We start from the raw sequence: 24,813 nt of genomic DNA, 5'->3' as shown, positions 1-24,813 counted from the left end.
GAAGCTGGTAATAAAGATGTCTGGACATACAATTGGCATTGTTTGATGTTACGGCAGTTTCTTAGATGAATCCATGAGTGCATGAAGTTTAATAACTGTTGTATTAGCTAACTAAATTGTACCAAAAAAAAACATCACAGTACCTGATGCTTTATAAATGTAAGTAGCCTGCGCACTGCTTACTCAAACTTGAAACCCATGAACATTTGAGAGAACTTTGGCGCGCGATTTGATGACGTTTTCAACAACAATATCACCTCACCGGTCATTGCTAGAAGGGAAACGATTTTGTAAAAGTGACGTCATAGTCCCGTCTGCGCCACTCGAGTTGCATCAAGAATAGTATTTTACTTGCCTACAAGATTTAGAAGACAAACTGAACCATTATAAACAGGAGACAAGGACCACATTTGTTGTAAACAAAAATGATAAACCCTCTGGATAGAAGGGTGAGTTCGAATTGAATCAAGGAGTGATATTAATCTAGGTCGTTAGTAAACTAGCTAGCAAGCTAGCTAACCCCGTTGACTAGTAACGTTAGATAGCTAACTATAAGTAGAGAGAGCTAACTATAAGTAGAGAGACGTGTGTGTTATTAATTGATGTTAGATTATCTATCAAGCTAGTTATAGAGATGAACTGCCATTCTAACTTGTGTAATTTGTTTAACTTTTCAGATCTCGCATCATGAAAAAACTTGCATTAAAATATGTTCCTTATGATGGAACCCCCTTCCTGGTGGTCGGTAGGAGAACCTACGCCTGCCACCACCAGGGCAATGATGAACATGCGAGTCATAAAAAGAGGGAAGCACAAATGGTAAATTGGCTAATGTTTATAAAGATGCACAATAAAGGTGATTATGATTGACTGATATTGGGAGAAGGGGATGTCGTCAAGAAGAGAGAGGTTGAGAAGGGTATGTGTTAGAAAGGGAAAACAGAAGAGAACCACAAGATGCAGGACTCCTTGTTCCCCCAATATCTAAGAAAACAGATGGATACAGAGCTCCTCTTTCATGTGAGAGAATCAGACTTGGTTTCAGTCTTTTAACTTAAAGTAAGTAACATGTAGCTAAGCCTTGGACAAATAATACTTGTCTGAGCATGAATGGCCCATATGGGCAGAAGCCTATCTCCTGTTTCTGTCACGTAAGGCAGCTTGATGTACAAGGAGCCTAGACCCCCTGGACAGGACACTAGTTCCCTAATTCCTTAATGCTGAGAGCCATGCAGAGAGGCATCAGGTCCCAAGGTACTGGACTGATGAACCATCCTTGCTGTCTCTGCTTGATCGACTCCCCACTCTCAACTGGGATTCCATACCACTGACTCTATTGCGGGGGCTGAGTCCCTGGCTTGTTGCACTCAGTTTTTATTTGCCTAGGGGCCATGGTCATCTTGTCTCATCTGGTGTACTGTACTGTGTCTTTATCTGATGTACCTAAGCATGCTCTCACTAACCCCCTTCTTTTGTCCTTTTCTACGTCTAATAACTCCCGGATGTGTCTGGCCCAAGCCTACCTGGACGTGCTGCTGATCCTGGATTGCAGCTAAGGACCCTTGGGCATGCCTACCCATAGCCCCTCCCCGCACACCCTAGCATGCTTGTACCTAAGCTAAATACTGAATATTCCATCTCACCCTCTTCCTCTCCTCTTCTGTCCTCTCCTGTCTTAAGCCTAGTCCTGGACACATAAACTATTTTATATTGAATTTATATTGAGCATGCTTTTTTGTCCAGGACTAAGTGTAATCTGAGTCTGGGAAACCAGCCCATACTGTAGTAGACAATGAGATTATTCCAGAATACTATCAAAATAAAGATTGTTTTCTATGATTATCTACGGTACATTTAACATTTCCATTCTACAATATGGCCTCTGACAAAGAACTCTTTCTCTAAATCCTATTGTATTTGTGGTGTGGTTTGTCTCACAGAACAGGAGGCCGAGGAGGAAATCACAAAAACCAAGAGGCTGGAAACTAGGTAAAACAAGGTAAGGATAATATATAAAAAAGGAACATCAGTGGGAGTTAACACACACACACATCTAAATACAGTGGGGAAAAAATGTATTTAGTCAGCCACCAATTGTGCAAGTTCTCCCACTTAAAAAGATGAGAGAGGCCTGTAATTTTCATCATAGGTACACGTCAACTATGACAGACAAATTGAGATAAAAAAAATCCAGAAAATCACATTGTAGGATTTTTAATGAATTTATTTGCAAATTATGGTGGAAAATAAGTATTTGGTCACCTACAAACAAGCAAGATTTCTGGCTCTCACAGACCTGTAACTTCTTCTTTAAGAGGCTCCTCTGTCCTCCACTCGTTACCTGTATTAATGGCACCTGTTTGAACTTGTTATCAGTATAAAATACACCTGTCCACAACCTCAAACAGTCACACTCCAAACTCCACTATGGCCAAGACCAATGAGCTGTCAAAGGACACCAGAAACAAAATTGTAGACCTGCACCAGGCTGGGAAGACTGAATCTGCAATAGGTAAGCAGCTTGGTTTGAAGAAATCAACTGTGGGAGCAATTATTAGGAAATGGAAGACATACAAGACCAGTGATAATCTCCCTCGATCTGGGGCTCCACGCAAGATCTCACCCCGTGGGGTCAAAAATGATCACAAGAATGGTGAGCAAAAATCCCAGAACCACACGGGGGGACCTAGTGAATGACCTGCAGAGCGCTGGGACCAAAGTAACAAAGCCTACCGTCAGTAACACACTACGCCGCCAGGGACTCAAATCCTGCAGTGCCAGACGTGTCCCCCTGCTTAAGCCAGTACATGTCCAGGCCCGTCTGAAGTTTGCTAGAGTGCATTTGGATGATCCAGAAGAGGATTGGGAGAATGTCATATGGTCAGATGAAACCAAAATATAACTTTTTGGTAAAAACTACTGTGAAGCATGGGGGTGGAAACATCATGCTTTGGGGCTGTTTTTCTGCAAAGGGACCAGGACGACTGATCCGTGTAAAGGAAAGAATGAATGGGGCCATGTATCGTGAGATTTTGAGTGAAAACCTCCTTCCATCAGCAAGGGCATTGAAGATGAAACGTGGCTGGGTCTTTCAGCATGACAATGATCCCAAACACACCGCCCGGGCAACGAAGGAGTGGCTTCGTAAGAAGCATTTCAAGGTCCTGGAGTGGCCTAGCCAGTCTCCAGATCTCAACCCCATAGAAAATCTTTGGAGGGAGTTGAAAGTCTGTGTTGCCCAGCGACAGCCCCAAAACATCACTGCTCTAGAGGAGATCTGCATGGAGGAATGGGCCAAAATACCAGCAACAGTGTGTGAAAACCATGTGAAGACTTACAGAAAACGTTTGACCTGTGTCATTGCCAACAAAGGGTATATAACAAAGTATTGAGAAACATTTGTTATTGATCAAATACTTATTTTCCACCATAATTTGCAAATAAATTCATTAAAAATCCTACAATGTGATTTTCTGGATTTTATTTCCTCATTTTGTCTGTCATAGTTGACGTGTACCTATGATGAAAATTACAGGCCTCTCTCATCTTTTTAAGTGGGAGAACTTGCACAATTGGTGGCTGACTAAATATTTTTTTCCCCCACTGTATACATAACACATCCTAACATACAAAACACCACACTAAACATTTTTACATTTACATTTTTGTCATTTAGCAGACGCTCTTATCCAGAGCGACTTACAGTTAGTGAGTGCATACATCATTCTTTTTTTTATTTATATATATATTTATTTATTTACTGGCCCCCCGTGGGAATTGAACCCACAACCCTGGCGTTACAAACGCCATGCTCAACCAACTGAGCTACATCCCTGCCGGCCATTCCTTCCCCTATCCTGGACGACGCTGGGCCAATAAAACACATCTAGGACTACACACTAACCAATCAAACAAGGGTTAGGGTTGTATAGCTATTTGCATAATAATTACACCTATCTAAACATCTCCATAAGTGCATAGATAGGGGGTAGGTCTAACGTATCCATCCACAGACACTATTTTTACTTTTCAGGAGAAGAGAAAGGAGAGAACATTTAGGGGAGTGGGAAGGGAGGAGAGGAGCGGTGAGGAGTCAAAAGAGGGGAGGGGAGAGAAAAAAGGGAAAGGATAGGGATGGATAGGGTTCGACTTTATATTAGGAGAGCGAGGGTTCCACTCTTTTTAAGAGTTCCACTTATTTGTTGTTTTTGGTGTTTTTAAAGGGAGGAAAAATAAAAATGGAATTAAGCAGCCAATGACTTTGTTATTTTTTTCTGTCTTGTGCCATATTCCCATTGCTAACGTATAGTTATTGCTATTCCATTACTTCAGTTCCATTGCTATAGTTTCTGTAGTCTGGTGGCCAGTTAGTATATGAAAAGAAAGAACTGGTAGAGCTGGGACACCACGTGGGTGCAATAATTATCATGTAGAACAGAAAAACAGCACTACTCAGAACCTCCATACACGGATCTCTAGCTGCTGTTCTCTGAAGTTCTAATAGGGCAACATTAATAGCTGATAACACAATTCATGTTTGTATTTACATCATGTAATGCTCTGTAGAATGTATATTTATTGCCGAATTGTAGCTAGCTTTTGCCCAATGGTTCCGCTAGCCAGCAAGTGATTCTGTGGAAATCAAATCCAGTCTACTGTAGAACTCTACGCTGTGTAAGACGGACTCGTTGTAGTGAGCGGGACTATGACGTAACTTTTACAAAATCGGTAACCTTTCTAGCCATGACCCAACTAAGCCACAGTTTTCAAACAGCTAAATAGCTACTGTAGCAATCTAACTACTGTATTTGACTCAGCTGTTATCCAGTTGGTCTTATAATTAGACATTTGTTCTCGGTACCCTATGTCATTGAACATAATTAACTAGCTACATGAAAAACTACCAAGGTTGCTAGTTAACGTTAGCATTATAGCTAGCTAAGTCTCTTTGCATACAATTTAAATAATCCCAAGGTACCGCTATCTAGCTACATGAAATGGTAACGCTAGCTAGCTATCAAGCGGTCTAATACAACACATCAGTTGGTAGCTAGCTATATAATGTTAGATTTAGAGCAGGTAAAAAAAAATGGAATTCCATTCTTTCATTGCCACATCGTCGATGACAAGCTCAGGCATTTACGTTGGTGTTTTTCTCAAGCTAGCTACTACTTTTATACAACTAAGTTCTCTTGCTACCGGTTAGCTAGGTAGTACTATTTCGCAAACGCTGGAATAGGAGTTTTATTCCATGAACATATATAGAACCTATGATTCCAGTAACCAGACACTTATACATTGGTTAAATTGTTAAGTTAAGACTAACGTTATAATTACTATAGTTAGTATACTATAGATGATTACTGGCAAACATTTTATTATCTTTCTCAGCCCTGGGAAGAACCAGACCAGAATATTTATGGCATAGCTAGCTATATCAGACTTGTGGGGATTTTGACCTCCACCAATGAACACCATGTCCCCAAGGAAGAAGCTTTTTGTCCCTGTCAGTAGAAGAAGAATGGCCAAAGCAGGGGACGACTTGTTCCCTTTCAATCTTCTGCCGTTGGAATGCCAGCTCCATGTGCTGTCCTTCCTTCCTGAGGTCGACAAGTGCATTTCCGCGCTTGTGTGCTCCAGTTGGAGTTGCCTTGTGCGATCAGGGAAGCTTTGGAGAGTGGCAGACTTTTCTCGTCATGGAGTGCTCCACCTTGAACAGGAAGGACTGCTGGTGTCCAACAGAGAGTTTGAGCGTTGTAAGGCATGGGTTCACCACTACACCCACCACCTCATATCCCATCCGTGGTGCAAGCCTGCTCACCCTAAAACCAGATTTGACCTGGGGGCCAGTGCAACAAGTGGGGGGATTTTCTCTCTGACCTTCTAGAAAATGTCCACTGCAGGGATCTCAGCCAACTGGACCTGAACTGGACATTCACACTACTGGATTCACTGGACCTGTGGGTTGGCTCCAATTCCCACCATGACAACATTACCAAGATCAAGATGGTCCAGTTCACTAACTTTCAGGTACTACTGGGCAAACTATCCCACAGCTGCCCTCAGATCACCAAGATGCGCCTGCACTTTGACTGGTCTGAGACATCAGTGTCACTCCTCACTCAGTTCCAGCACCTCGGTGTCCTTGAACTGAAGTACTTTTGGGTCTTCAAAGGGGTAAACCCAAGCACTTTGCAGATCCTGACTAAGTCACTGCCCAACCTTAAGTCCCTGACATTACATATCCTTGTGTCGCTCAGACACCTTGCCATATCTTACAGGCTGGAGTCCATGTCTCTAGAGTTCCTGGATGTATCACCTGGTCGTAGTCTTCTCCAGTCTTAATCTGCCAGCATGACGAGAACTAAGGGCCAAAAAGATTGGCCGTGGCATTACTTTAGACCGTCGAACCAGGCTTAGGATACAGAGCAGGTGGCCCTGTCTGTACCAGCTCCTAAGAGAGGGGACCCCCAAGCTACAGGCCCTCAACAATGAGTGACTGCTTCCTGATTGGAAAGGGGCAGAGTTCCAGAGAACTGTCATCTATCCTCCAGCAGTCCTGTTATTGTCTCCAACACCTGGACAGTTGGCTCTGGTAAACAAAATGCTCAGGGTCCAATCCAATGTTGGCTGGAACATTTTAGCTTATTCCATTGCACAAAATGATTGTGTATTTGATTTTTTTATCCTTATTTAACCTGTCTCCTCCCCTTCATCTACATGGATTGAAGTGGATTTAACAAGTGACATCAATAAGGGATCATAGCTTTCACCAGGATTCACCTGCTCATTCTATGTCATGGAAGGAACAGGTGTCCTTAATGTTTTGTATACTCTGTTTATGTTGTCAAGTAGTTTTTTTTAGGTAACTTCTAGAGTACAATAAATACAAATATGAATTACTTCAAGAATGGAATTAGTGAGGCTGCAGTGCCTCCCTTAACCACGAGACGACCTTATCCTTAATGTTTTCATTTAATCATAAAGATTTATCTTAAAAGGTGCAATTTGCCTGTATTTCCAACTGCACTTGTAAAACATAATTTAAGGCCAATGAGTAATGCCTGTGCTCTCATTAATCAGGTTGTAACCAGAATGTTGGTAGGCCTATTTACTGAGGGTATAAGCTAATGACATTCCAACAAGTCATTGAATTGTATGCTGACATTTCCTTTTGACCATTGTTTTGTTTCTGGGATTTTAGAATACTTTTATGGATCTGTTAAAGGACCCATGTACAGTCTTTGCTGCTCTATTCTTTGTTATTTAAAGGGGGGTGGGGGAATATCATTTAACGTATGTGTGATTGCATATGTGCCTAGGGATATTTTACTTAAAGGAGGACCATTAACTAATGTTGGGCGGCAGGTAGCTTAGTGGTTAAGAGCGTTGTGCCAGTAACCGAAAGGTCGCTGGTTCTAATCCCCGAGCCGACTAGGTGAAAAATCTGTCGATGTGCACTTGAGCAAAGCACTTAACCCTAATTGCTCCTGTAAGTCGCTCTGGATAAGAGCGTCTGCTAAATGACCAATTTATATATTATTTATAATGTATGGTTGTTTAGTTGAAAGTGAGCTTTTCCTATCATGAGAAATAAAATACCTAATGGCAACATTTCTCACAGCTTAACATAAGACAGCTTGTTGGCAGTAAGACAACACTGAATAAGGAGTTGACCACATACAGTATTTTGACTTTTAAAATGCAGAATGCAAAGAAAATATTAATGGTAAACTTGGGAACCTTTTCACTTTCTTTGTTTTATTTTATGCAATGATCATTTACTGGGGGAAAAACAGGAAGTTGTTTCAATTCTTTGAATCAAGCACATTAAACTTTGTACCATGACTAGATACAAACATTAATTACTCCTGAAAACCATTGTAAACACGTACCATAATTTCTGGCAAGGTATTGTCATGCTTGGATTTATTTGGTCAGGTAAAGGAGGAAAACAATCTGAAGTATTGATACAAACAAATTAGTTTATATCAATAATATTCAAAATAGTCTGAGGGTTTACAAGCGTTCTTTGATTTGCTATCATAAAAGCATCTACAGGTACTTCAATCTATAAACTTTATATACAGTAGGCCTATACGTCTATTTTTTATAAAATCTTGGTTTACCAAGCAAATAGATTTCCCACAGTGGAATTCCATTTGTCACAGACTCAATTTCCCAGAATGTTTCGTTTTCTTCCATTTTTTCTCTTGAGGTAAAGAATGTGTGGTGAAGGGGGCCATTCCAAATAATAATGTACTAAAATCCCCTCCCCTATAACACACCCTCCTCGCGCAAACACATGCTCCTAATTTTCCCTGAATACATAGTAATCCAGTGCTGGAGGGACACAGACCCACCAGTGCACTCAGAGGTTGTTTGGAAGACTGGTAGGGAACCTTTGAGGACTTAGAGGGCTGCAGCTCTTGCTGTTGCCCCACACAGCTGGTTCTATCATTACTTAGAACCGTGAGGATCAACATAGACACCAGAGGGACAGCATGCTTTTTTTCTTGCTCTTAAAGGACATTTTTCTTTTGAGAGGAGCTTACGCGTTATAAAGTATCACTTTTTGTGCCTAGCACTTCTTGAGAGGCTTGGGATGGTTGGGAGACAAAGCGTTCCCTTTTGAGGTTCACCTAACCCAGGATTGGTGGTATGAGAGGATAACCAATGCCAGATGTGTGGGAGAACAATCTGACTGATTTCATTTGAATGAACATCGACCTCCTTCAGTATTACTCTTTGCTCGCAATGGCAAGTTAATGCTTAATCTATGAGCAATAACTGGTTAGCACATGCCCATAGCCGTGTGCATGTTTATGGGAGGTCAGATGGAGACATAGAGCCAATTAAAAGCAGCTCAGTTCTGTTTCAAGTTCAGTTCCGAGTTTCAAGCTTTACCAACACAACAGGAGGCAGGAGGCTCTTCCAGAAGGACTGGACATGGCCGGTGGCGTGTATATCTCAAAGTTTCTGGCCATAGCCACAGTGGTGTTTACCGTCTCATCTATTGGAGGAATAATTACAATGATGATTGTGTATGAGACTGAAAGAATCAAGACAGGTCCTACACCACCACCAACACCTAATGCCACTACTCCGTATCCAACTGGACCACCACCCAACCTGAGACTCCCAGGAAACCTCATTCCAGAGTACTATGACATCGTCCTACAGCCTCACCTCTACACCGTTATAACCAACGCTACCAACCAATCTCTCATCTTCACTGGAAACTCCACTGTGAATTTTAGATGTGTGGAGAACACCAAAACTATCTTCCTTCACAGTAAACAGAATGTGACTGATGTAACAGTGAAAAATCGTGACAATGAAAAGACCATCAAAGTTCACAACACCATACTGTATAATAATGAAAGCAACTTCTTAGAGATTCAACTGGAAGATGTTTTAGAGGAAGGTGGGAACTACAGTCTCTTTACTGCATTTAAGGGGGAGCTCCTTGATGATCTGGCTGGTTTTTACATGAGTTCATACAAAAAAGAACCAAGCACAAAGGATGACACTGAAAGGTAAGTGTTTCTTTGATAACTGCTGAAAAACAAAACATTATCAATAATTTGTCCAAAAAATATGAAAAGAATGCTGTGAGATGGAAAATAGATTTGACTCTTATATGAAAACCCATTTACAGGTGGTTCGGGAATGAAACGATTATCGTTGAGCTTGATGAAAGGTAAGACTTGTACAAATCTGATAATATATGTTTGCATCATCAATTGCATTACATAACTGGATTGATCACCAACTACCACCCTAAACAGTGCTCAGGTTGGATAGAGATTTCTATATGATAAAGGCATGATCACATGGGCAATTTACAGGTGATAGTTGTCTAGCGACTCTGTGATTATAAGAGAAGCACACTTAACTCCTGAACCTGTAAAATGTCCAGACCTCTTGACCTACTGTGTCATTAGATCCAGACCTCTTGGCAGAGGCTGTTACATCTAGGAGTCTATAGTATGAAAGATTACTGACAGGTTAGGGAAGGCAGTAGCTTGCTCCATTAATATGCAGTGCTTCCTCAAAATGTATTAATGGTGCTGAAACCACTTGGTCATTACACTTTGACACACATGAATATGTGATCGTTACCATGCTGTAAATCAGTGACCTGCTAGTTTACAGACCACAGTGCTTGAACAGAGAAAGGACACAAAGTTTCTCATGATTTGTATTCTATTGTACTCACATGTTTCCCTAAAAAAACACGATTTGCTTTTCTTTAAAAAGAGCCCAAAGTGGCCTCTTCAGTGGATACGTGTACAGACATGGATGTTCCCATGTCCTTTGATGAGGCCATTTTGGCTCTTCATAAGAAATAGGAGCTCCAGCTGCAAGCAAATCATGTTTTTTAGGGAAGCATGAGAGTACAATAGAATACAAATCATGAGAAACTTTGTGTCCTTTCTCTGTTCAAGCACTGTGGTCTGTAAAACGAGCAGGTCACTGATATACAGCATGGTAACGATCACATATTCATGTGTGTCAAGGTGTCATGTTTTCTAGGGAAATACAACATGTCCTTAAAAATGGGAATATATTTCCTTATTTCTTGTCATATCAAATCACCCAGCAGTTGTTAGTCCTGGCTCCTATTTACAGTATATGCTCAACTTAAAAGTGTTTATGGTAAAAAAGACCCCCTGGGAGAATGTTGCAATTTTTTACTCAGTTCACTTCAGCAACAGCTTTGCTTCTCATTCCTTGAATAAAATAGGACAGTCGTTTGACACAAATTGTTACTTCCTCAGTGGCTTTACAATTACAGTACTGTATCGCAATAAATGTCCATCACAGTTCATACTGTAGACATTGGAAGCTTGGATACTTTGAAATACTGAAAGGCTAATCGAATCAAAATGACAAGCAACTATTTTCTGTATTTTATTGCTGTTGTTCAATTGTAGTTGTAATATTTATCCTATTTTTCAAAAAATACTTTCCACACAGATTCATTGCTACTAGCCAAATGCAGCCAACAGATGCCAGGAAAGTATTTCCTTGTTTCGATGAGCCAGCCATGAAGGCTAAATTTCAAGTCACTATCATCCATAGGCCTGGCACACACGCACTAGCAAATGGGAAAGCCACAGGTGAGAAGCACATTTAATTCTATTGTCATACTAGGCAAAAGGGTGTCTTACATTCATACTGTATGTAGACTATACTGTATATTCAATAATATAGACATACACTTATGACTTCTCAATAAATTCATCATTTTATATGCATGTGTTTTTGTAAACTATAACCAGGTTTCCATCCAACCGTTTTATGCGAGTAAAGTACATATCAGATAAAAAATCTCACGACAGGCCTGATGGAAACAGCACATTTTTCGGTACACTTTCCAAATGTTGACAAAACTAAATACGCTAGACAAGGTGGTATCTTTTTGTTTGGGTAAAATGAATTATGCGAGAAATTGTGTTGGAAAGCTATTATATGCAAATGTTGATATAATAACCATCATATCGAAGTTAACTTGGAGTCACGCGATGATACCTTGTGTGGTCCTCCCACTACGACTCGGGAAACCACACAATTTATTAGGCTACAGATTAAATAATTTATGAACTTCACAGGGTGGTGAAAGTGCACAGTGATCTTGATGCTCCTTTCCAATTCTGGTGACATGATGATCGATGCTTGACTGCCGATTGACAAATAAAAAAGTGTTGCTCTTATCCATAATAAGCTCATCATGTAGACTAGCCTACCCGCACTGTATCTGCTAGCTGTTGGCTAGAGCACACGTGCCAAGACCAGAGTGGGCACATTTGCTATTTAACACAGTTTTTGTGACAAAACAATCGGTAGACTTTAAAATGGGTTGGAAACACATTGAACTTTAGATTTTCATCCGGGACATGAAAACGAAAGCGAAAAAGTACATTTTGTGTGCACTATGTCATCACTGAGTGTCTTTTATCTGTATCAAGTCCATTTGGTGGAAACACACCACTGGTGGGAAAATGCGCATATTATATTTATGCGGATTTTAGAATACTGATTGATATTCCCATGAAAATGTGTCACCAATTGGATGGAAACCTAGCTATACATTCACAAATTATGAGGCTAATTCATGCATATACTATTCCTGTTCTTTTTGCTTATATAGAGTATGCTATTTACTGTAGATTGTGTGACGTGTCAAAACAAAATGATTTTCTTTCTTACTTTCAAAGTAATCAGTGTATTTTTAAATTACTTTTAGGTAGTACCCTTGTGGATATCGATGGAGAGCTCTGGGAAGTCACTCGCTTTCAAATGACTAAGAAAATGTCAACATACCTCTTAGCTTTCACAGTGTCTGATTTCAAGTTCATACAATCTAATCATGAAAGAGTTGAAATTAAGGTATGTATAGTTGTTGAATTATAGCTGTAATAGTGTATTATATGATATCAACTAAATTACTTGTATTTTGTAACATATGTATAACAAGGACCATGTGAAAAGGTTTGTATTTTAATAGCCAAGTCAAAGAAAGTTGATACAGTAGTAAATGAAAAATAAATGGCAATTATCTCTAGATTCCAGGCAAACCACCATACATTTCATGTAAACATGACAGTTTTGAAACATAGCTTCTCCAAAAAAATGTGTATATGTATTCAGTTTAGACTATACTGCTGATTTTCATGGTAGAGATGTGTTTACTCACCAAATCATATTGATATGATACTAAAACTCACTTTTTTCTTCTCTGTTCGGTTTGTTAAAGACATATGCTCGACCGGAGGCCATAAAAGCTAGACATGCAGAGTATGCAGCAGATATCACTGGAAAAATACTGACGTTCTATGAGAGTAAAGAAGTATTTGGCATGAATTATCCTTTGAACAAGCTAGGTATGTGCACTATTGCACCATAACAATGTAAAATAAGCATGGGTTTATCATCACATTTCAACAAAGATGAATTGTCATAAAATCAATTGAATTCTTTACTCCATAAATTACCTGTCTAAAACATTGTAAGAAGAACACTGATAATGTTGTGAAATTCAATTAAATCATCAGCTGAAATGTAATCAAACAGCATACGGTTATGTACAACTAATGCTTGCAAATGGTATGCAATATAAAATAACCTCTTTTATATCTACTTTAGATCAGATTGCTCTACCAGACTTCAGTGCAGGTGCCATGGAGAATTGGGGCTTGGTAACATATCGTGAGACATCTCTGCTATATGAGGAAGGGGTGTCCTCCACATCAGACAAAGAGAGGATTGCCACAGTTATTGCACATGAGCTTGCCCATCAGGTACGAAAACTCATAATTACTATATGTCAAAATCTAGTAAAAGATGTATAATGTAAACTTAACTACAATTCATTAAAACATTATATTGTATTGTAGTGGCATTTACTGTAACACCACTTAAATATGTTGTTTTCAGTGGTTTGGAAACCTGGTGACAATGAAATGGTGGAATGACCTGTGGCTGAATGAGGGATTTGCAACATATATATCTTATATGGGAGTGGATCACATTGAGCCTAAATGGAACATAGTATGTCCCCATCAACATTAATAATTTGACTTCCCATTCTCAGTATATATTTTTCTGCATCTATTGCATAAGATTGCAAATTGTGGTCACACTCTGAAGAGGTTTCAAATGTTTTGTTTTTCCAGAAAGATCTGATTGTTCTAAATGACATCCAGACTGTATTTCAAGTGGATTCGTTGGCCTCATCCCATCCTCTAAGCTCTAATGAGGATGATGTTCAAACTCCTAGTGACATCACTGAGCTTTTTGATTCCATCACCTACAGCAAGGTCTGGATGTGACCGAGCCCAATGGGGGAAGAGAGACAATATCAAAAACGTTATTTTTTTACATTTTATTTTACATTGTACAGGAATGTTCTTTATAGTGACGCAATGAGTTAATGTAATCTATGAATATGAACATATCTTTTCACTCTTCAGGGGGCAGCTGTGCTGAGAATGCTTGCAGATTATCTGACGGATAAGGTGTTCCTGGATGGTCTGAAAGTAAGTCAAAATATGTCTCTGTCCATTATAGGTGTAGGATGGCTTATTGTCAGTGTGTGGAACATCTATGTGGTATATTTTTTTTTTGCAATTTTCCATATGGATGTATCAAAACTAATGGGAACTTTTTGTGGATCAATAATCAATGACATTTTTGTATCCAATTCTTAAGAGTGTGTGTAAATACTATTGTTTCAAAACGTTTCAGAAATACCTTCATGCTTTCCAGTACAGTAATACTGTACACAAGGACCTGTGGGAATATTTACAACAGGTAAACTATGATACAGTAGTTTTACTAGGCCTATTAACACAAAACTCGTATATGTATTTCTGTGCTTTCAAGCACGTAAAACGTATAGAATGCTTTAGCCGCATGAATACATGGTCGAAAATGCTAATGACAAAAACTTTCTAGGCGGTGTACCAAAATGGCTACGACATTGAAGTTGCTAAAGTCATGGAAACTTGGACAATGCAAATGGGCTACCCTGTCATCACCATCAACACCACCACTGGGAACATTTCTCAAGAACATTTCCTCCTAATTCAAACATCTGACTACAAGTAAGTCCAAGAAACACCACAGAGAGAGAAAAGAAATGGAAGAGGTGTCCTAAACCAATGATCATCCCCTCCATGTAGAATTAGATGCCTATATGGCTGACCTTGTGAAATCCTGCGCTAGGTCCCCCACAGCAGGTGGGTAGTTCAAACCGAGGCTACTCCACCTCTAAGCAATGCATTATTGCTACTCTGACAGACATTCCAGTCAACAGTTTTAGAGTCTCATTGGTAACACTTCAATTGAACTATACGCCATAACAGCTACAGTTGAAGTCGAAAGTTTACATACACTTGGTTGGAGTCATTAAAATACGTTTTTCAACCACTCCACAAATGTCTTGTTAACAAACTATAGTTTTGCCAAGTCTGTTAGGACATCTACTTTGTGCATGACACAAGTAATTTTTCCAACAATTGTTTACAGACAGATTATTTCACTTATAATTCACTGTATCACAATTCCAATGGGTCAGAAGTTTACATAACTAAGTTGACTGTGCGTTTAAACAGCTTGGAAAATTCCAGAAAATTATGTCATGGCTTTAGAAGCTTCTGATAGGCTAATTGATATAATTTGAGTAAATTGGAGGTGTACCTGTGGATGTATTTCAAGGCCTACCTTCAAACTCAGTGCCTCTTTGCTTGACATCATGGGAAAATCAAAAGAAATCAGTCAAGACCTCAGAAAAAAATGGTAGACCTCCACAAGTCTGGTTCATCCTTGGGAGCAATTTCCAAACGCCTGTACAAACAATAGTACGCAAGTATAAACACCATGGGACCACGCAGCCATCATACCGCTCAGGAAGGAGATGCGTTCTGTCTCCTAGAGATCAAAGTACTTTGGTGTGAAAAGTGCAAATCAATCCCAGAACAACAGCGAAGAACCTTGTGAAGATGCTGGAGGAAACAGGTACAAAAGTATCTATATCCACAGGAAAACTAGTCCTATATCGACATAACCTGAAAGGCCGCTCAGCAAGGAAGAAGCCACTGCTCCAAAACCGGCATAAAAAAAGCCAGACTTTGGTTTGCAACTGCACATGGGGACAAAGATCTTACTTTTTGGAGAAATGTCCTCTGGTCTGATGAAACAAAAATAGAACTGTTTGGCCATAATGACCATCGTTATGTTTGGAGGAAAAAGGGGGTTAATTGCAAGCCGAAGAACACCATCCCAACCGTGAAGCACGGGGTTGGCAGCATCATGCTGTGGGGGTGCTTTGCTGCAGGAGGGACTGGTGCACTTCACAAAATAGATGGCATCATGAGGAAGGAACATTATGTGGATATATTGAAGCAACATCTCAAGACATCAGTCAGGAAGTTAAAGCTTGGTCGCAAATGGGTCTTCCAAATGGACAATGACCCCAAGCATACTTCCAAAGTTGTGGCAAAATGGCTTAAGGACAACAAAGTCAAGGTATTGTAGTGGCCATCACAAAGCCCTGACCTCAATCTTATAGAAAATGTGTGGGCAGAACTGAAAAAGCGTGTGTGAGCAAGGAGGCCTACAAACCTGACTCAGTTACACCAGCTCTGTCAGGAGGAATGGGCCAAACTTCACCCAACTTATTGTGGGAAACTTGTGGAAGGCTACCCGAAATGTTTGACCCAAGTTAAACAATTTAAAGGCAATGCTACCAAATACTAATTGAGTGTATGTAAACTTCTGACCCACTGGGAATGTGATGAAAGAAATAAAAGCTGAAATAAACCATTCTCTCTACTATTATTCTGACATTTCACATTCTTAAAATAAAGTGGTGATCCTAACTGACCTAAGACAGGGAATTTTTACTAGGATTAAATGTCAGGAATTGTGAACAACTGAGTTTAAATGTATTTGGCTAAGGTGTATGTAAACTTCCGACTACAACTGTACATACTATTATCATGAACATGACAATGAATGTCATAAGATGACATATGTTGACATAACAGTTTATGTTGCTTAACCTAAAGATTGTTGCTTAAATTGCAAAAAATTGTCAACATATGTCCCAACACCTGTCATAACAATTTATAATACATTCAGTTATGACATGTTTATGACAATATTATGACTGCTGTTGTCATGTATATTTAAAATAAGATGTTACTATATTATTACCCTTTAAATTGGATGACATTGTAATGAATTAGGCCTACATTTAAGCATTTTATTCGCATATGTAAATATCAATGGCTGTAGGTCATAATAGTATGCCATTGATTTTGATTCATTTATCTCTTTCATTAGTTTTACATGGCATGTCCCAATCAAAGTGATGAAGGAAGGTTTACCTCCCACAACAGAAGTACTGTCTAGTCCTACAAGTAAGGAATATTACATTGAATGAACTTATGTACACTATGTAAAATTGTTTATGTATGTCTTAGTATCACCTAATGAGTAACCTCGTCCCCAGGGTAACTGAGAGAGCTGATCGGATGAGCTAAATTATGTTCTGTACAGTAATTCTCCATTATTATAGATAGACTGAACATGGCAAATATCCTACTGTATGCCAGTGTTGTAGGTCTCGAGTCTGTCTCGGTCTTGTCTTGGTGTCGGATACTTTTTTACTTGGTCTTGACTCAGTCTCGAACAGTGAGGACTCGTAATTTCTTCCCGAGACCAGCAGAGTAAAAAAACGCATCGTTTTCAGCTCCCATTCAGTCAACGGATTAAAACGCTTCCACAGGTCAAATATCCACACTCCCTTCATGATGCGTTAATATCTTATCGCCTATTGGAACCTGGGCTTCCTTCCTTACTCGTAACATTACTGGCCTTTACTTTCGTTGAAAACTATCTTCAAACCTTGTTGCACTCGTCTGAATGTCTTTGGTCAGTGCTATTCGAGATCCTTGGGACGTCCCTACCCTAACTATTTTAAATGTCAATTTAAATGGGGTTGGGACATCCCAAGGATCCCTGATAGTACGGACCGAATTTCTTTGCTCCGCTAGTGCAGGTTGGCAGGTTGACTAGTGCAGTGTAGTCAATAGCTGGCAAAACCACAATATCATAAAATCTGATTTGAAACCTAACCATAAACTTAACCACACTGATAACCGTATGCCTAACCCTGATCTTGAATTAAGACCAACATTTTTGTTTTGTTTTCAGGAATTGTTAGTATATAAAGCCAATTTTTACTTTGCCACTGGCCAATCTAGTGGAAATCGCTTAGCTCTGCCTCCAGGACAAGATTCATCCCAATAAACGTCACCGGCTCAGTGCAGCTAGTAGGGAAGCGTTGGAAAACTATTAGGAAGGGCAGACCGAGGAAGTTGTTACATATTTTGTCTTTTTATCTATTATTTAGAGACCTGTTTGGGTTAGTGATAATTTGTAGAGTGGCTCTCTATTTTCCCTCAGCATGCATTTTTCCACCATTCTGAATGTCAAAAAAATCCATATGTTCTTCTTAATATGAACACAGAAATACTGGGAATTCGGACTCTTATTATGGAGGTGATTTGAAACAATTACAATCATGGTCTTAAATTGGACTCGCATTGTTTTGGTCGCGGTCTTGACTCGGTCTCGGTCCCCTCGCCTCGGTCTAGATTCGGTCTCGGCCCCCTCGCCTCGGTCTTCATTCGGTCTTGACATGGACTAGATTTGCTCCAGTCTTGGTCTTGAATCGGTCTCCCTTTAGGTGGCCTCAAGCACAACACTGCTGTATATTGTATGATAATAGCAAACCCAACTAATTAAATGCTGCTAGTCAGTAGTTCTGTGAATAAAAACCTAATTGAGGCAAAACTGTACTCTCATGTTCTGTATTTGTTCAACAGAAACGATGTCAGTGTTCAAGTCTGAAGATGGCAAGTGGGTGCTTGCCAACATAAACTGTACGGGATATTTCAGAGTCAACTACGATCCAGCAAATTGGGAAAGACTGCTCTCTCAGCTGGAAATGAATATTCATGTCAGTCTTCCTCATTTGTGTCGAACAGTATTGTTCATACAGTCCTAGTCAGACACAAAACAGAGCACATTATTGCAGGTGCTTAGAAGGCTGCGCTTGTGCATTATCATGAACTGTCCTCGGCAGAATAAACGATGTAGCATATTCTAAGGAGACTAGGTGATATTTTGTTATGGTAATAAATATTTGGAGAGAATGTGCTGGACAAGGTTTTTGTAAGTACATTGAAGAATGCCAGACACCTGGCATGCATCCGCTATTTTGAACCCCTCGTCACAGATCACAGACCATGGAGCATGACCCTTAATAAGTCAAATAAGATAATATGCTATTGTAGTTTGCTTTAATAATTAGAATTCATTTGATTTATTCACAGGAAATTCCACTCATCAACCGGGGACAGCTTATTGATGATGCATTCAACCTGGCAAGGTAGTCTCATCTAAGAATGATAAATTCATGGTTTTCCTTCAAAATGTATACTCTGGTACACATCTTACACATTACAGTGATTGCATTTTCATGGTTTGAAACCTTATGGAAGTCATGCTTTCATGATGCAATTAATATCCTCATTGGACTGCTAAGGTCTTCTTATATGATGTATTATATGTTTATCTAGGGCCAAACATATTAATGTGACACTGGCTCTGAGAACTACCAAGTACCTCCGGAATGACACAGAGTACATACCATGGGAATCAGCACTGAGAAACCTGGACTATTTCATTCTTATGTTTGATCGCTCCGAGGTCTATGGCCCAATGCAGGTCAGTACTCAAATACAGATACTGTACATTAAAGTGCCCTGTTATCATAGGAAACTGTATTCCTACACAATTGAGTGACAAATACGAGTGTAATGTTATTTTTCCTATGCTATTCCCAGGCATACATGCGAAAGCAAGTTGGTGGCCTTTATCAACATTTTGAAAATGTCACTACAGTCCCTGAGAATCATTCTGAACAGTGAGATTTATTTTCTCCCATAATCATCTGATATTGCAATCCCATTAACATTTCCTCTCTGAAAGCATGTTATTAACATGTTATTATTTGTTCGCAGGTACAACCAGATTAATGCCATCTCAGTCGCATGCAGCAATGACATTGAAGACTGCCAAACAATGGCAAAAAAGCTCTTTGACAACTGGATGACAAACGAAACCAACAATCTGTATGGGATTGAGTTTCATCAAACCAACATAACCAGATGCACTTAGCACTGTATTCCACAGTTGAATGGGATCATCATATAATTCAGAACACATAACACATTTATAACCTGTAATATGCATGATATTGATTCAATAACATAATACCAGAATGTTATATGCTATTTTGGCTATATTGAGTGTATTGATCCTTTTAACTTTAATGAACAGATACTGTTTCTCTCTATGATTATCCCCTCTGTCACAGCATACAACCCAACCTGAAGGCCACCATCTACTGCCAAGCTATAGCTGCTGGGGGAGAGAAGGAATGGGAATTCGCTTGGGGCAAGTTCCAGAATGCCACCATAGCCACGGAGAAAGACAAACTAAGATTTGCCCTCTCATGCACCAGGAAGATCTGGCTCCTGAACAGGTTAGATTATTTCCCTCTGTACCACCCTCTTCGGGGACATGAACTTTAGTTACTGTGCAACCATTTACCGGACATTTCCTTCTTATCTTGCAGATACCTTGAGTACACTTTGAACCCTGACAAGATAAGAAAAATGGATGCCGTTTCTACCATCAACTACATAGCCAGGAATGTGGCAGGGCAAGCAATAGCCTGGAATTTTGTACGCGCCAACTGGAACTACATCAGCTTGGAGTATGTTTATTTCTGTTGTTAAGTACTGTATATAGGGCTAATGTTACGACAAACAAGCCAGAGAACCAAGTTCGTTTCCAACTGAAATAATGGACCCATGATCTACTAGTAATTATACAGCTCATGAGGTGGCACAGTTAAGGGTTTTTGTATGGTGTCTCATAAGGTGTTGTATAAAAATCACCTAAATAAACCTCAAGCAATAAAGCAATATACCAATAAGGAAGGCGTAGACCGATCAACCATGTCTGGTACTAAGGTCTCCTTGGGCAATCAGAGGAAATCACATCTGCTCTAATTTATCATCCATTTGTTTGGAGTTGCCAGGCAGTCATAAATTGACTTCTATTAAACTGCTTGCTGAGCAAACATGCTCATCTCTCCCCTCCACCCTCTTCCTCAGGTACGGAGGAGGGATCATGTCATTTGGCCGTCTGATTGAGGGAGTGACGCAGAGATTTTCCACGGACTTTGAGCTCCAAGAGGTGAGCTTCTCCCCATTGGTAACAGGCAGGCCTACAACAATATCTGAGTCACAAACCTCTCCTCCTCCTCCGCCTTGATGACTGAATAGAATGTGTGATTGAGTTTTAATGTCTGGGGATGAGAGACTTGGTTCAGCTGGTGGGAGTTGAGTTTTGAGTAATGGCACTAATTACTGGTTTCCGCCCTAATTCTAACTTTTCCCTGATTGTTATTGTGCAGCTGAAGCAGTTCCAGAGCGACTATGATGAAACAGAATTGGGTTCTGCGAGCAGGGCCCTAGAGCAAGCCATTGAGAGAACTCAGGCCAACATTAAATGGGTGAAGGAAAACCAGCAGACTGTTCTGGAGTGGTTTAGAAGAGAATCAAGCGAGAGCAGCTGAACTGAGCTGATGGGATGAAAAGCAGATTTTATTTAATTCTAATTACATACAAAAACAGGTTCCATATAATCAACATGCAATATTATTCTAAAAGAAATACGTATATTTCAATGTTTGAAAGGAATTACGTCACTTGTAGTAATTCAACAAGAAATTCTAATGTTTTATTTGAACAAGTAACATTCCACCATTTGTTATTGAGACTTGCCAATATTGTTGACACTGAAAAAGTCAAATCCAAAGAAAGCACTTCCTCAGGTTCATTGACAACTACAATTATTTTGTTAAGACTATCAAACAACACGCAACTATAGCAATATTATGTCTATGCATTTGTAAAAGTATTATGTGCCAATGTATTGCATCTTGCCATTTTCCTTTTTGTAATTTTCCTTTTTTAAATGAATGTAAAACTTTGGGCTATCATGTCATGGGGGGGACTATTCAACAATAAATATGAACATTATTGTATCTAAGTGTATTATTTGTTAGTAAAAGGCTCAGAAAAGCTGAGATACATTTAGTTTATTTGTTACATGTACACAAGTAATGATGGTAACCCAAACGGTTTCTAATCTTTTTTGGAGAATGCATGATTTAAAATCACCTACAATAGTTTACTTAGCCTACTGTAGCCTAAATCTAAGTGGCAACTTCATACATTTGCACACACTGATATTCTGATTAGCAGGCAACGGTTACTCTACTAGTAAAAGTTATAACTCTGCCCTTGCATGATCACTCATACCCAATTGATGGTTTACATTTTGGATGACACATCATTAGAACAAGAACCCCATCACATAAATTGCCATTTGTTTTATTACAAGGTTAATATGTGCAGTACATATCATTTGTACCCTTCTACAAACAAGGATACATTCTCAATAGAGAATTAGTAGAGGGGTAAAGCATGTATGCTGTTTACCAAAGACCGGTTCAAAGCAATACTTTTACACCCCTATACCGAAGATACACTGCAATAGCCAGATTTGTCAATTTCTTGTAGAGAACTCTATATTACAAAAGGAGTGCTGAATAAAAAGCAACATTTAAAAAATGAAACAAGCCTCTTCCTTTTTAGTGTGCATATGCTGCACAAGCAACGTTGGTGGCTGGAACCGTGGCGTACAAACCAACATAGGAATAAGGAGGTTTTACTGTGCAATTCCATTCATCTCCTCAATCATCCTAAAACAGAAACACAGTGATAGGGGTCCAACATTGAAATGGGGTGTCATAAAAGATATACAGTACAGAGAAAATGCAATAATGTATGTAGATAATTTAATTAGACTGTAGATCATTTTTGACATGTTCTTCAAAAGATTTAAACTTTAAATAAAGGAAATAAATCGTGCCTCAGGAATCTCGCACTCCCCTTACCCATTCCTCCTCATCTGCTCCCTCGCCCTTGCCTTCAGACTTCGTTGCACTGCTGGCATCTGATTTGTTGGCCATTATTTTGTCTGTCCACGATGCTCCTGCCTCTTTGTCTCCGGCAAAATTGCACTTGGTCACTGTGCCTCCATCGATTTTGGCCAAGGAAACTGAAAGAGCAGACAAAAACTAAGTACACAATGCTGATCCTGTTTAGAGCTACAATCAAACTGCAAACGGTTTAGGCTACTTTTCAAGGGATTGCTGAACATCAAACTTACAAATAAATGGGCCATCGCCTTTGGTTTTCTGTCTAATGTCCTGGCCTGTTTCTAGTTCAGTCTTGCCCATCTCTCCCTCTGGGTACCAGAAAGCGTAGGTCCCACTTGGACAGTGTTTCCCTGTCACTTTCACCAGATCCTCCTTGGTCACTAGGTTTTCCAGCTGGACTTCAGTGAGGCAATCAGTCTCTCCTTTAGCCTCCACCTCTGCATGGTAGTAACAAACAACACACCAGTTCAGACAGCACCACTAGAGTTGTTTTTACAAAGAATATAGTATGGTGGTAAATGTATGTATGTTTTAACATCATTCTGAGAGTCCTTGAACAAGCTTTGATGAGTAAATGTAAGGTGTTACCATTATCTTCCAATCTGTGAATCATCTGACCTTAGACTGTAGGCCTATTCACAACGTTGTATGAAGTGGATAAGAATACTCACTGAATGATGACATGAGATAACCTGTGTTGACCTTTTTGGTTTCACTGAAGTTTGGTTCCATTTCCATTCCTTTAGCATCAAATTTCCTTTGGTGGATTCGACTAGGTTTGATGTATAGGACATAGAAACGGTCCTGCCAATACAGCACAACATGTGGCAATCTAGATTGTTTAAATTTGATGTCCTAGAAAACCAAGTAGGCCTAGATCCTCATGTGGTCATCACTTTCATTTTAGTACAATTAGCCAACAGTAGGACTACTTTAGCGCAGAGTAGAACAATGATATCAATAAAATAGCCTAATAACAATCAAATAGCCTAATCATATTTAATTGAGGAAGTTTTTCCATGATGTCAGCTTACCTTCTGATTGTTGACGTCAGAGATAACATGGCGTGAGACATCAACCAACTTTCCCTCTAATATGACACCTAGACCACTGTGGGAGAAAATGATTGTAGGCTGCTGTATACAATTTTTCAGGACTGTAGCTTAGCCTACATGCACTTGTTCTTGTTTCTCTCTCTCGCTCTTTTGCTCTCTCTCTCTCATACACACGCACTCACAGAGCCATCTACTGCATTTAATATAACATTAGGCATATTTAAGTATTATATTGTATCTCTATGCAGTATTATAGTTGATCTTTATGCAGAATTACACTGATTCTCTGCAGGCAGCATCATAGCTTTGATCTGCGTCACGGCATCATACCTCTGATATGAGGAGGGGGACCACGCGTGCCCAATCTTCTCATTATGAACAGGTTTATTCTGCAAGGACGTGTTGTTATAAATTCGGCTCATTTTGTAAATGTAGATAAAGCAACATTCACACTGTTTTGATACTCGAAAAACCGAAGCAAAACTATCCCGTGACTTCCTGATTCTACGTCAAACGGGAAAAAGTTTTGTTGTGCTCGTTTTGAAAGTCGGTGTGTCCCGAAATTATATGTAAACGGTACACCACTGGAATTGACGGCCAGTCGGTGTCTGTGCCAACAGCACTGACTGACAGGTGAGTAAAACATGTCAATCAGATCAGAAAAGTATAAATGTTTGATAGTGAAATTAAATGATACTGTTTGGTATTGTAACATTGGCTCTGATTCCAATAGGCTGGCCTATGATGATGTGAATGGGCAGGAGAGGAGGCTGGTGGGAGGAGCTATAGGAGGAAGGGCTCATTGTAATGGATGGTATGGAACTCATGGAACGGAGTCAAACATGTGGTTTTCATATGTTTGATACCTTTCCATTTATTCCATTCCAGCCATCACAATGAGGCCGTCCTACTATAGCTCCTCCCACCAGCCTCCTCTGATGGGCAGCAGCCTACTACCTTTCCTTTTTTGTCTAGGTCCAGGACTCTCCACCATTAATGCTTTCTTACTCAGTAGGCCTAGAGTTGTTCTGCTTAGCATTCTGCATGTGCCCCCTGTGTATTTTTCTTTATTTCTCTTGTATCCTATTTTAGAAAATGTTT

General features: G+C 39.7%; 2 protein-coding genes across 2 annotated transcripts; one reads left to right on the top strand and one right to left on the bottom strand.

Annotated features, from left to right (window-relative positions):
- Positions 1–323: 323 nt before the first annotated feature.
- Positions 324–21,697, top strand: LOC311135412 (aminopeptidase N-like). The gene is made up of 24 exons (XM_084169347.1): positions 324–449; positions 678–1,609; positions 1,941–1,999; positions 5,392–9,539; positions 9,662–9,703; positions 10,984–11,126; positions 12,254–12,396; positions 12,764–12,890; positions 13,153–13,307; positions 13,444–13,557; positions 13,683–13,826; positions 13,980–14,045; positions 14,254–14,319; positions 14,464–14,612; positions 16,855–16,931; positions 18,402–18,535; positions 18,912–18,967; positions 19,158–19,305; positions 19,425–19,504; positions 19,602–19,712; positions 19,958–20,125; positions 20,219–20,359; positions 20,763–20,844; positions 21,065–21,697. Exons 4-24 carry the CDS (start codon positions 8,950–8,952, stop codon positions 21,224–21,226), a joined length of 2,898 nt encoding a protein of 965 aa, XP_084025473.1. The 5' UTR covers positions 324–449; positions 678–1,609; positions 1,941–1,999; positions 5,392–8,949; the 3' UTR covers positions 21,227–21,697.
- LOC311135417 (arpin-like) lies at positions 21,224–24,463 on the bottom strand. Its single transcript, XM_084169356.1, has 6 exons — positions 24,043–24,463; positions 23,692–23,767; positions 23,329–23,461; positions 22,888–23,094; positions 22,613–22,776; positions 21,224–22,417 (listed from the first exon to the last, which is right to left on the bottom strand). The coding sequence occupies exons 1-6, from the start codon at positions 24,132–24,134 to the stop codon at positions 22,409–22,411; spliced, it is 681 nt and encodes a 226-aa protein (XP_084025482.1). The 5' UTR covers positions 24,135–24,463; the 3' UTR covers positions 21,224–22,408.
- Positions 24,464–24,813: the final 350 nt, after the last annotated feature.

Source organism: Coregonus lavaretus, assembly GCF_964263955.1.
Source record: "Coregonus lavaretus genome assembly, chromosome: 9".
Classification (NCBI taxonomy): Eukaryota; Metazoa; Chordata; class Actinopteri; order Salmoniformes; family Salmonidae; genus Coregonus; species Coregonus lavaretus.
Note: the sequence above shows the minus strand (reverse complement) of the source record. Positions and strands in the feature narration are given on the sequence as shown.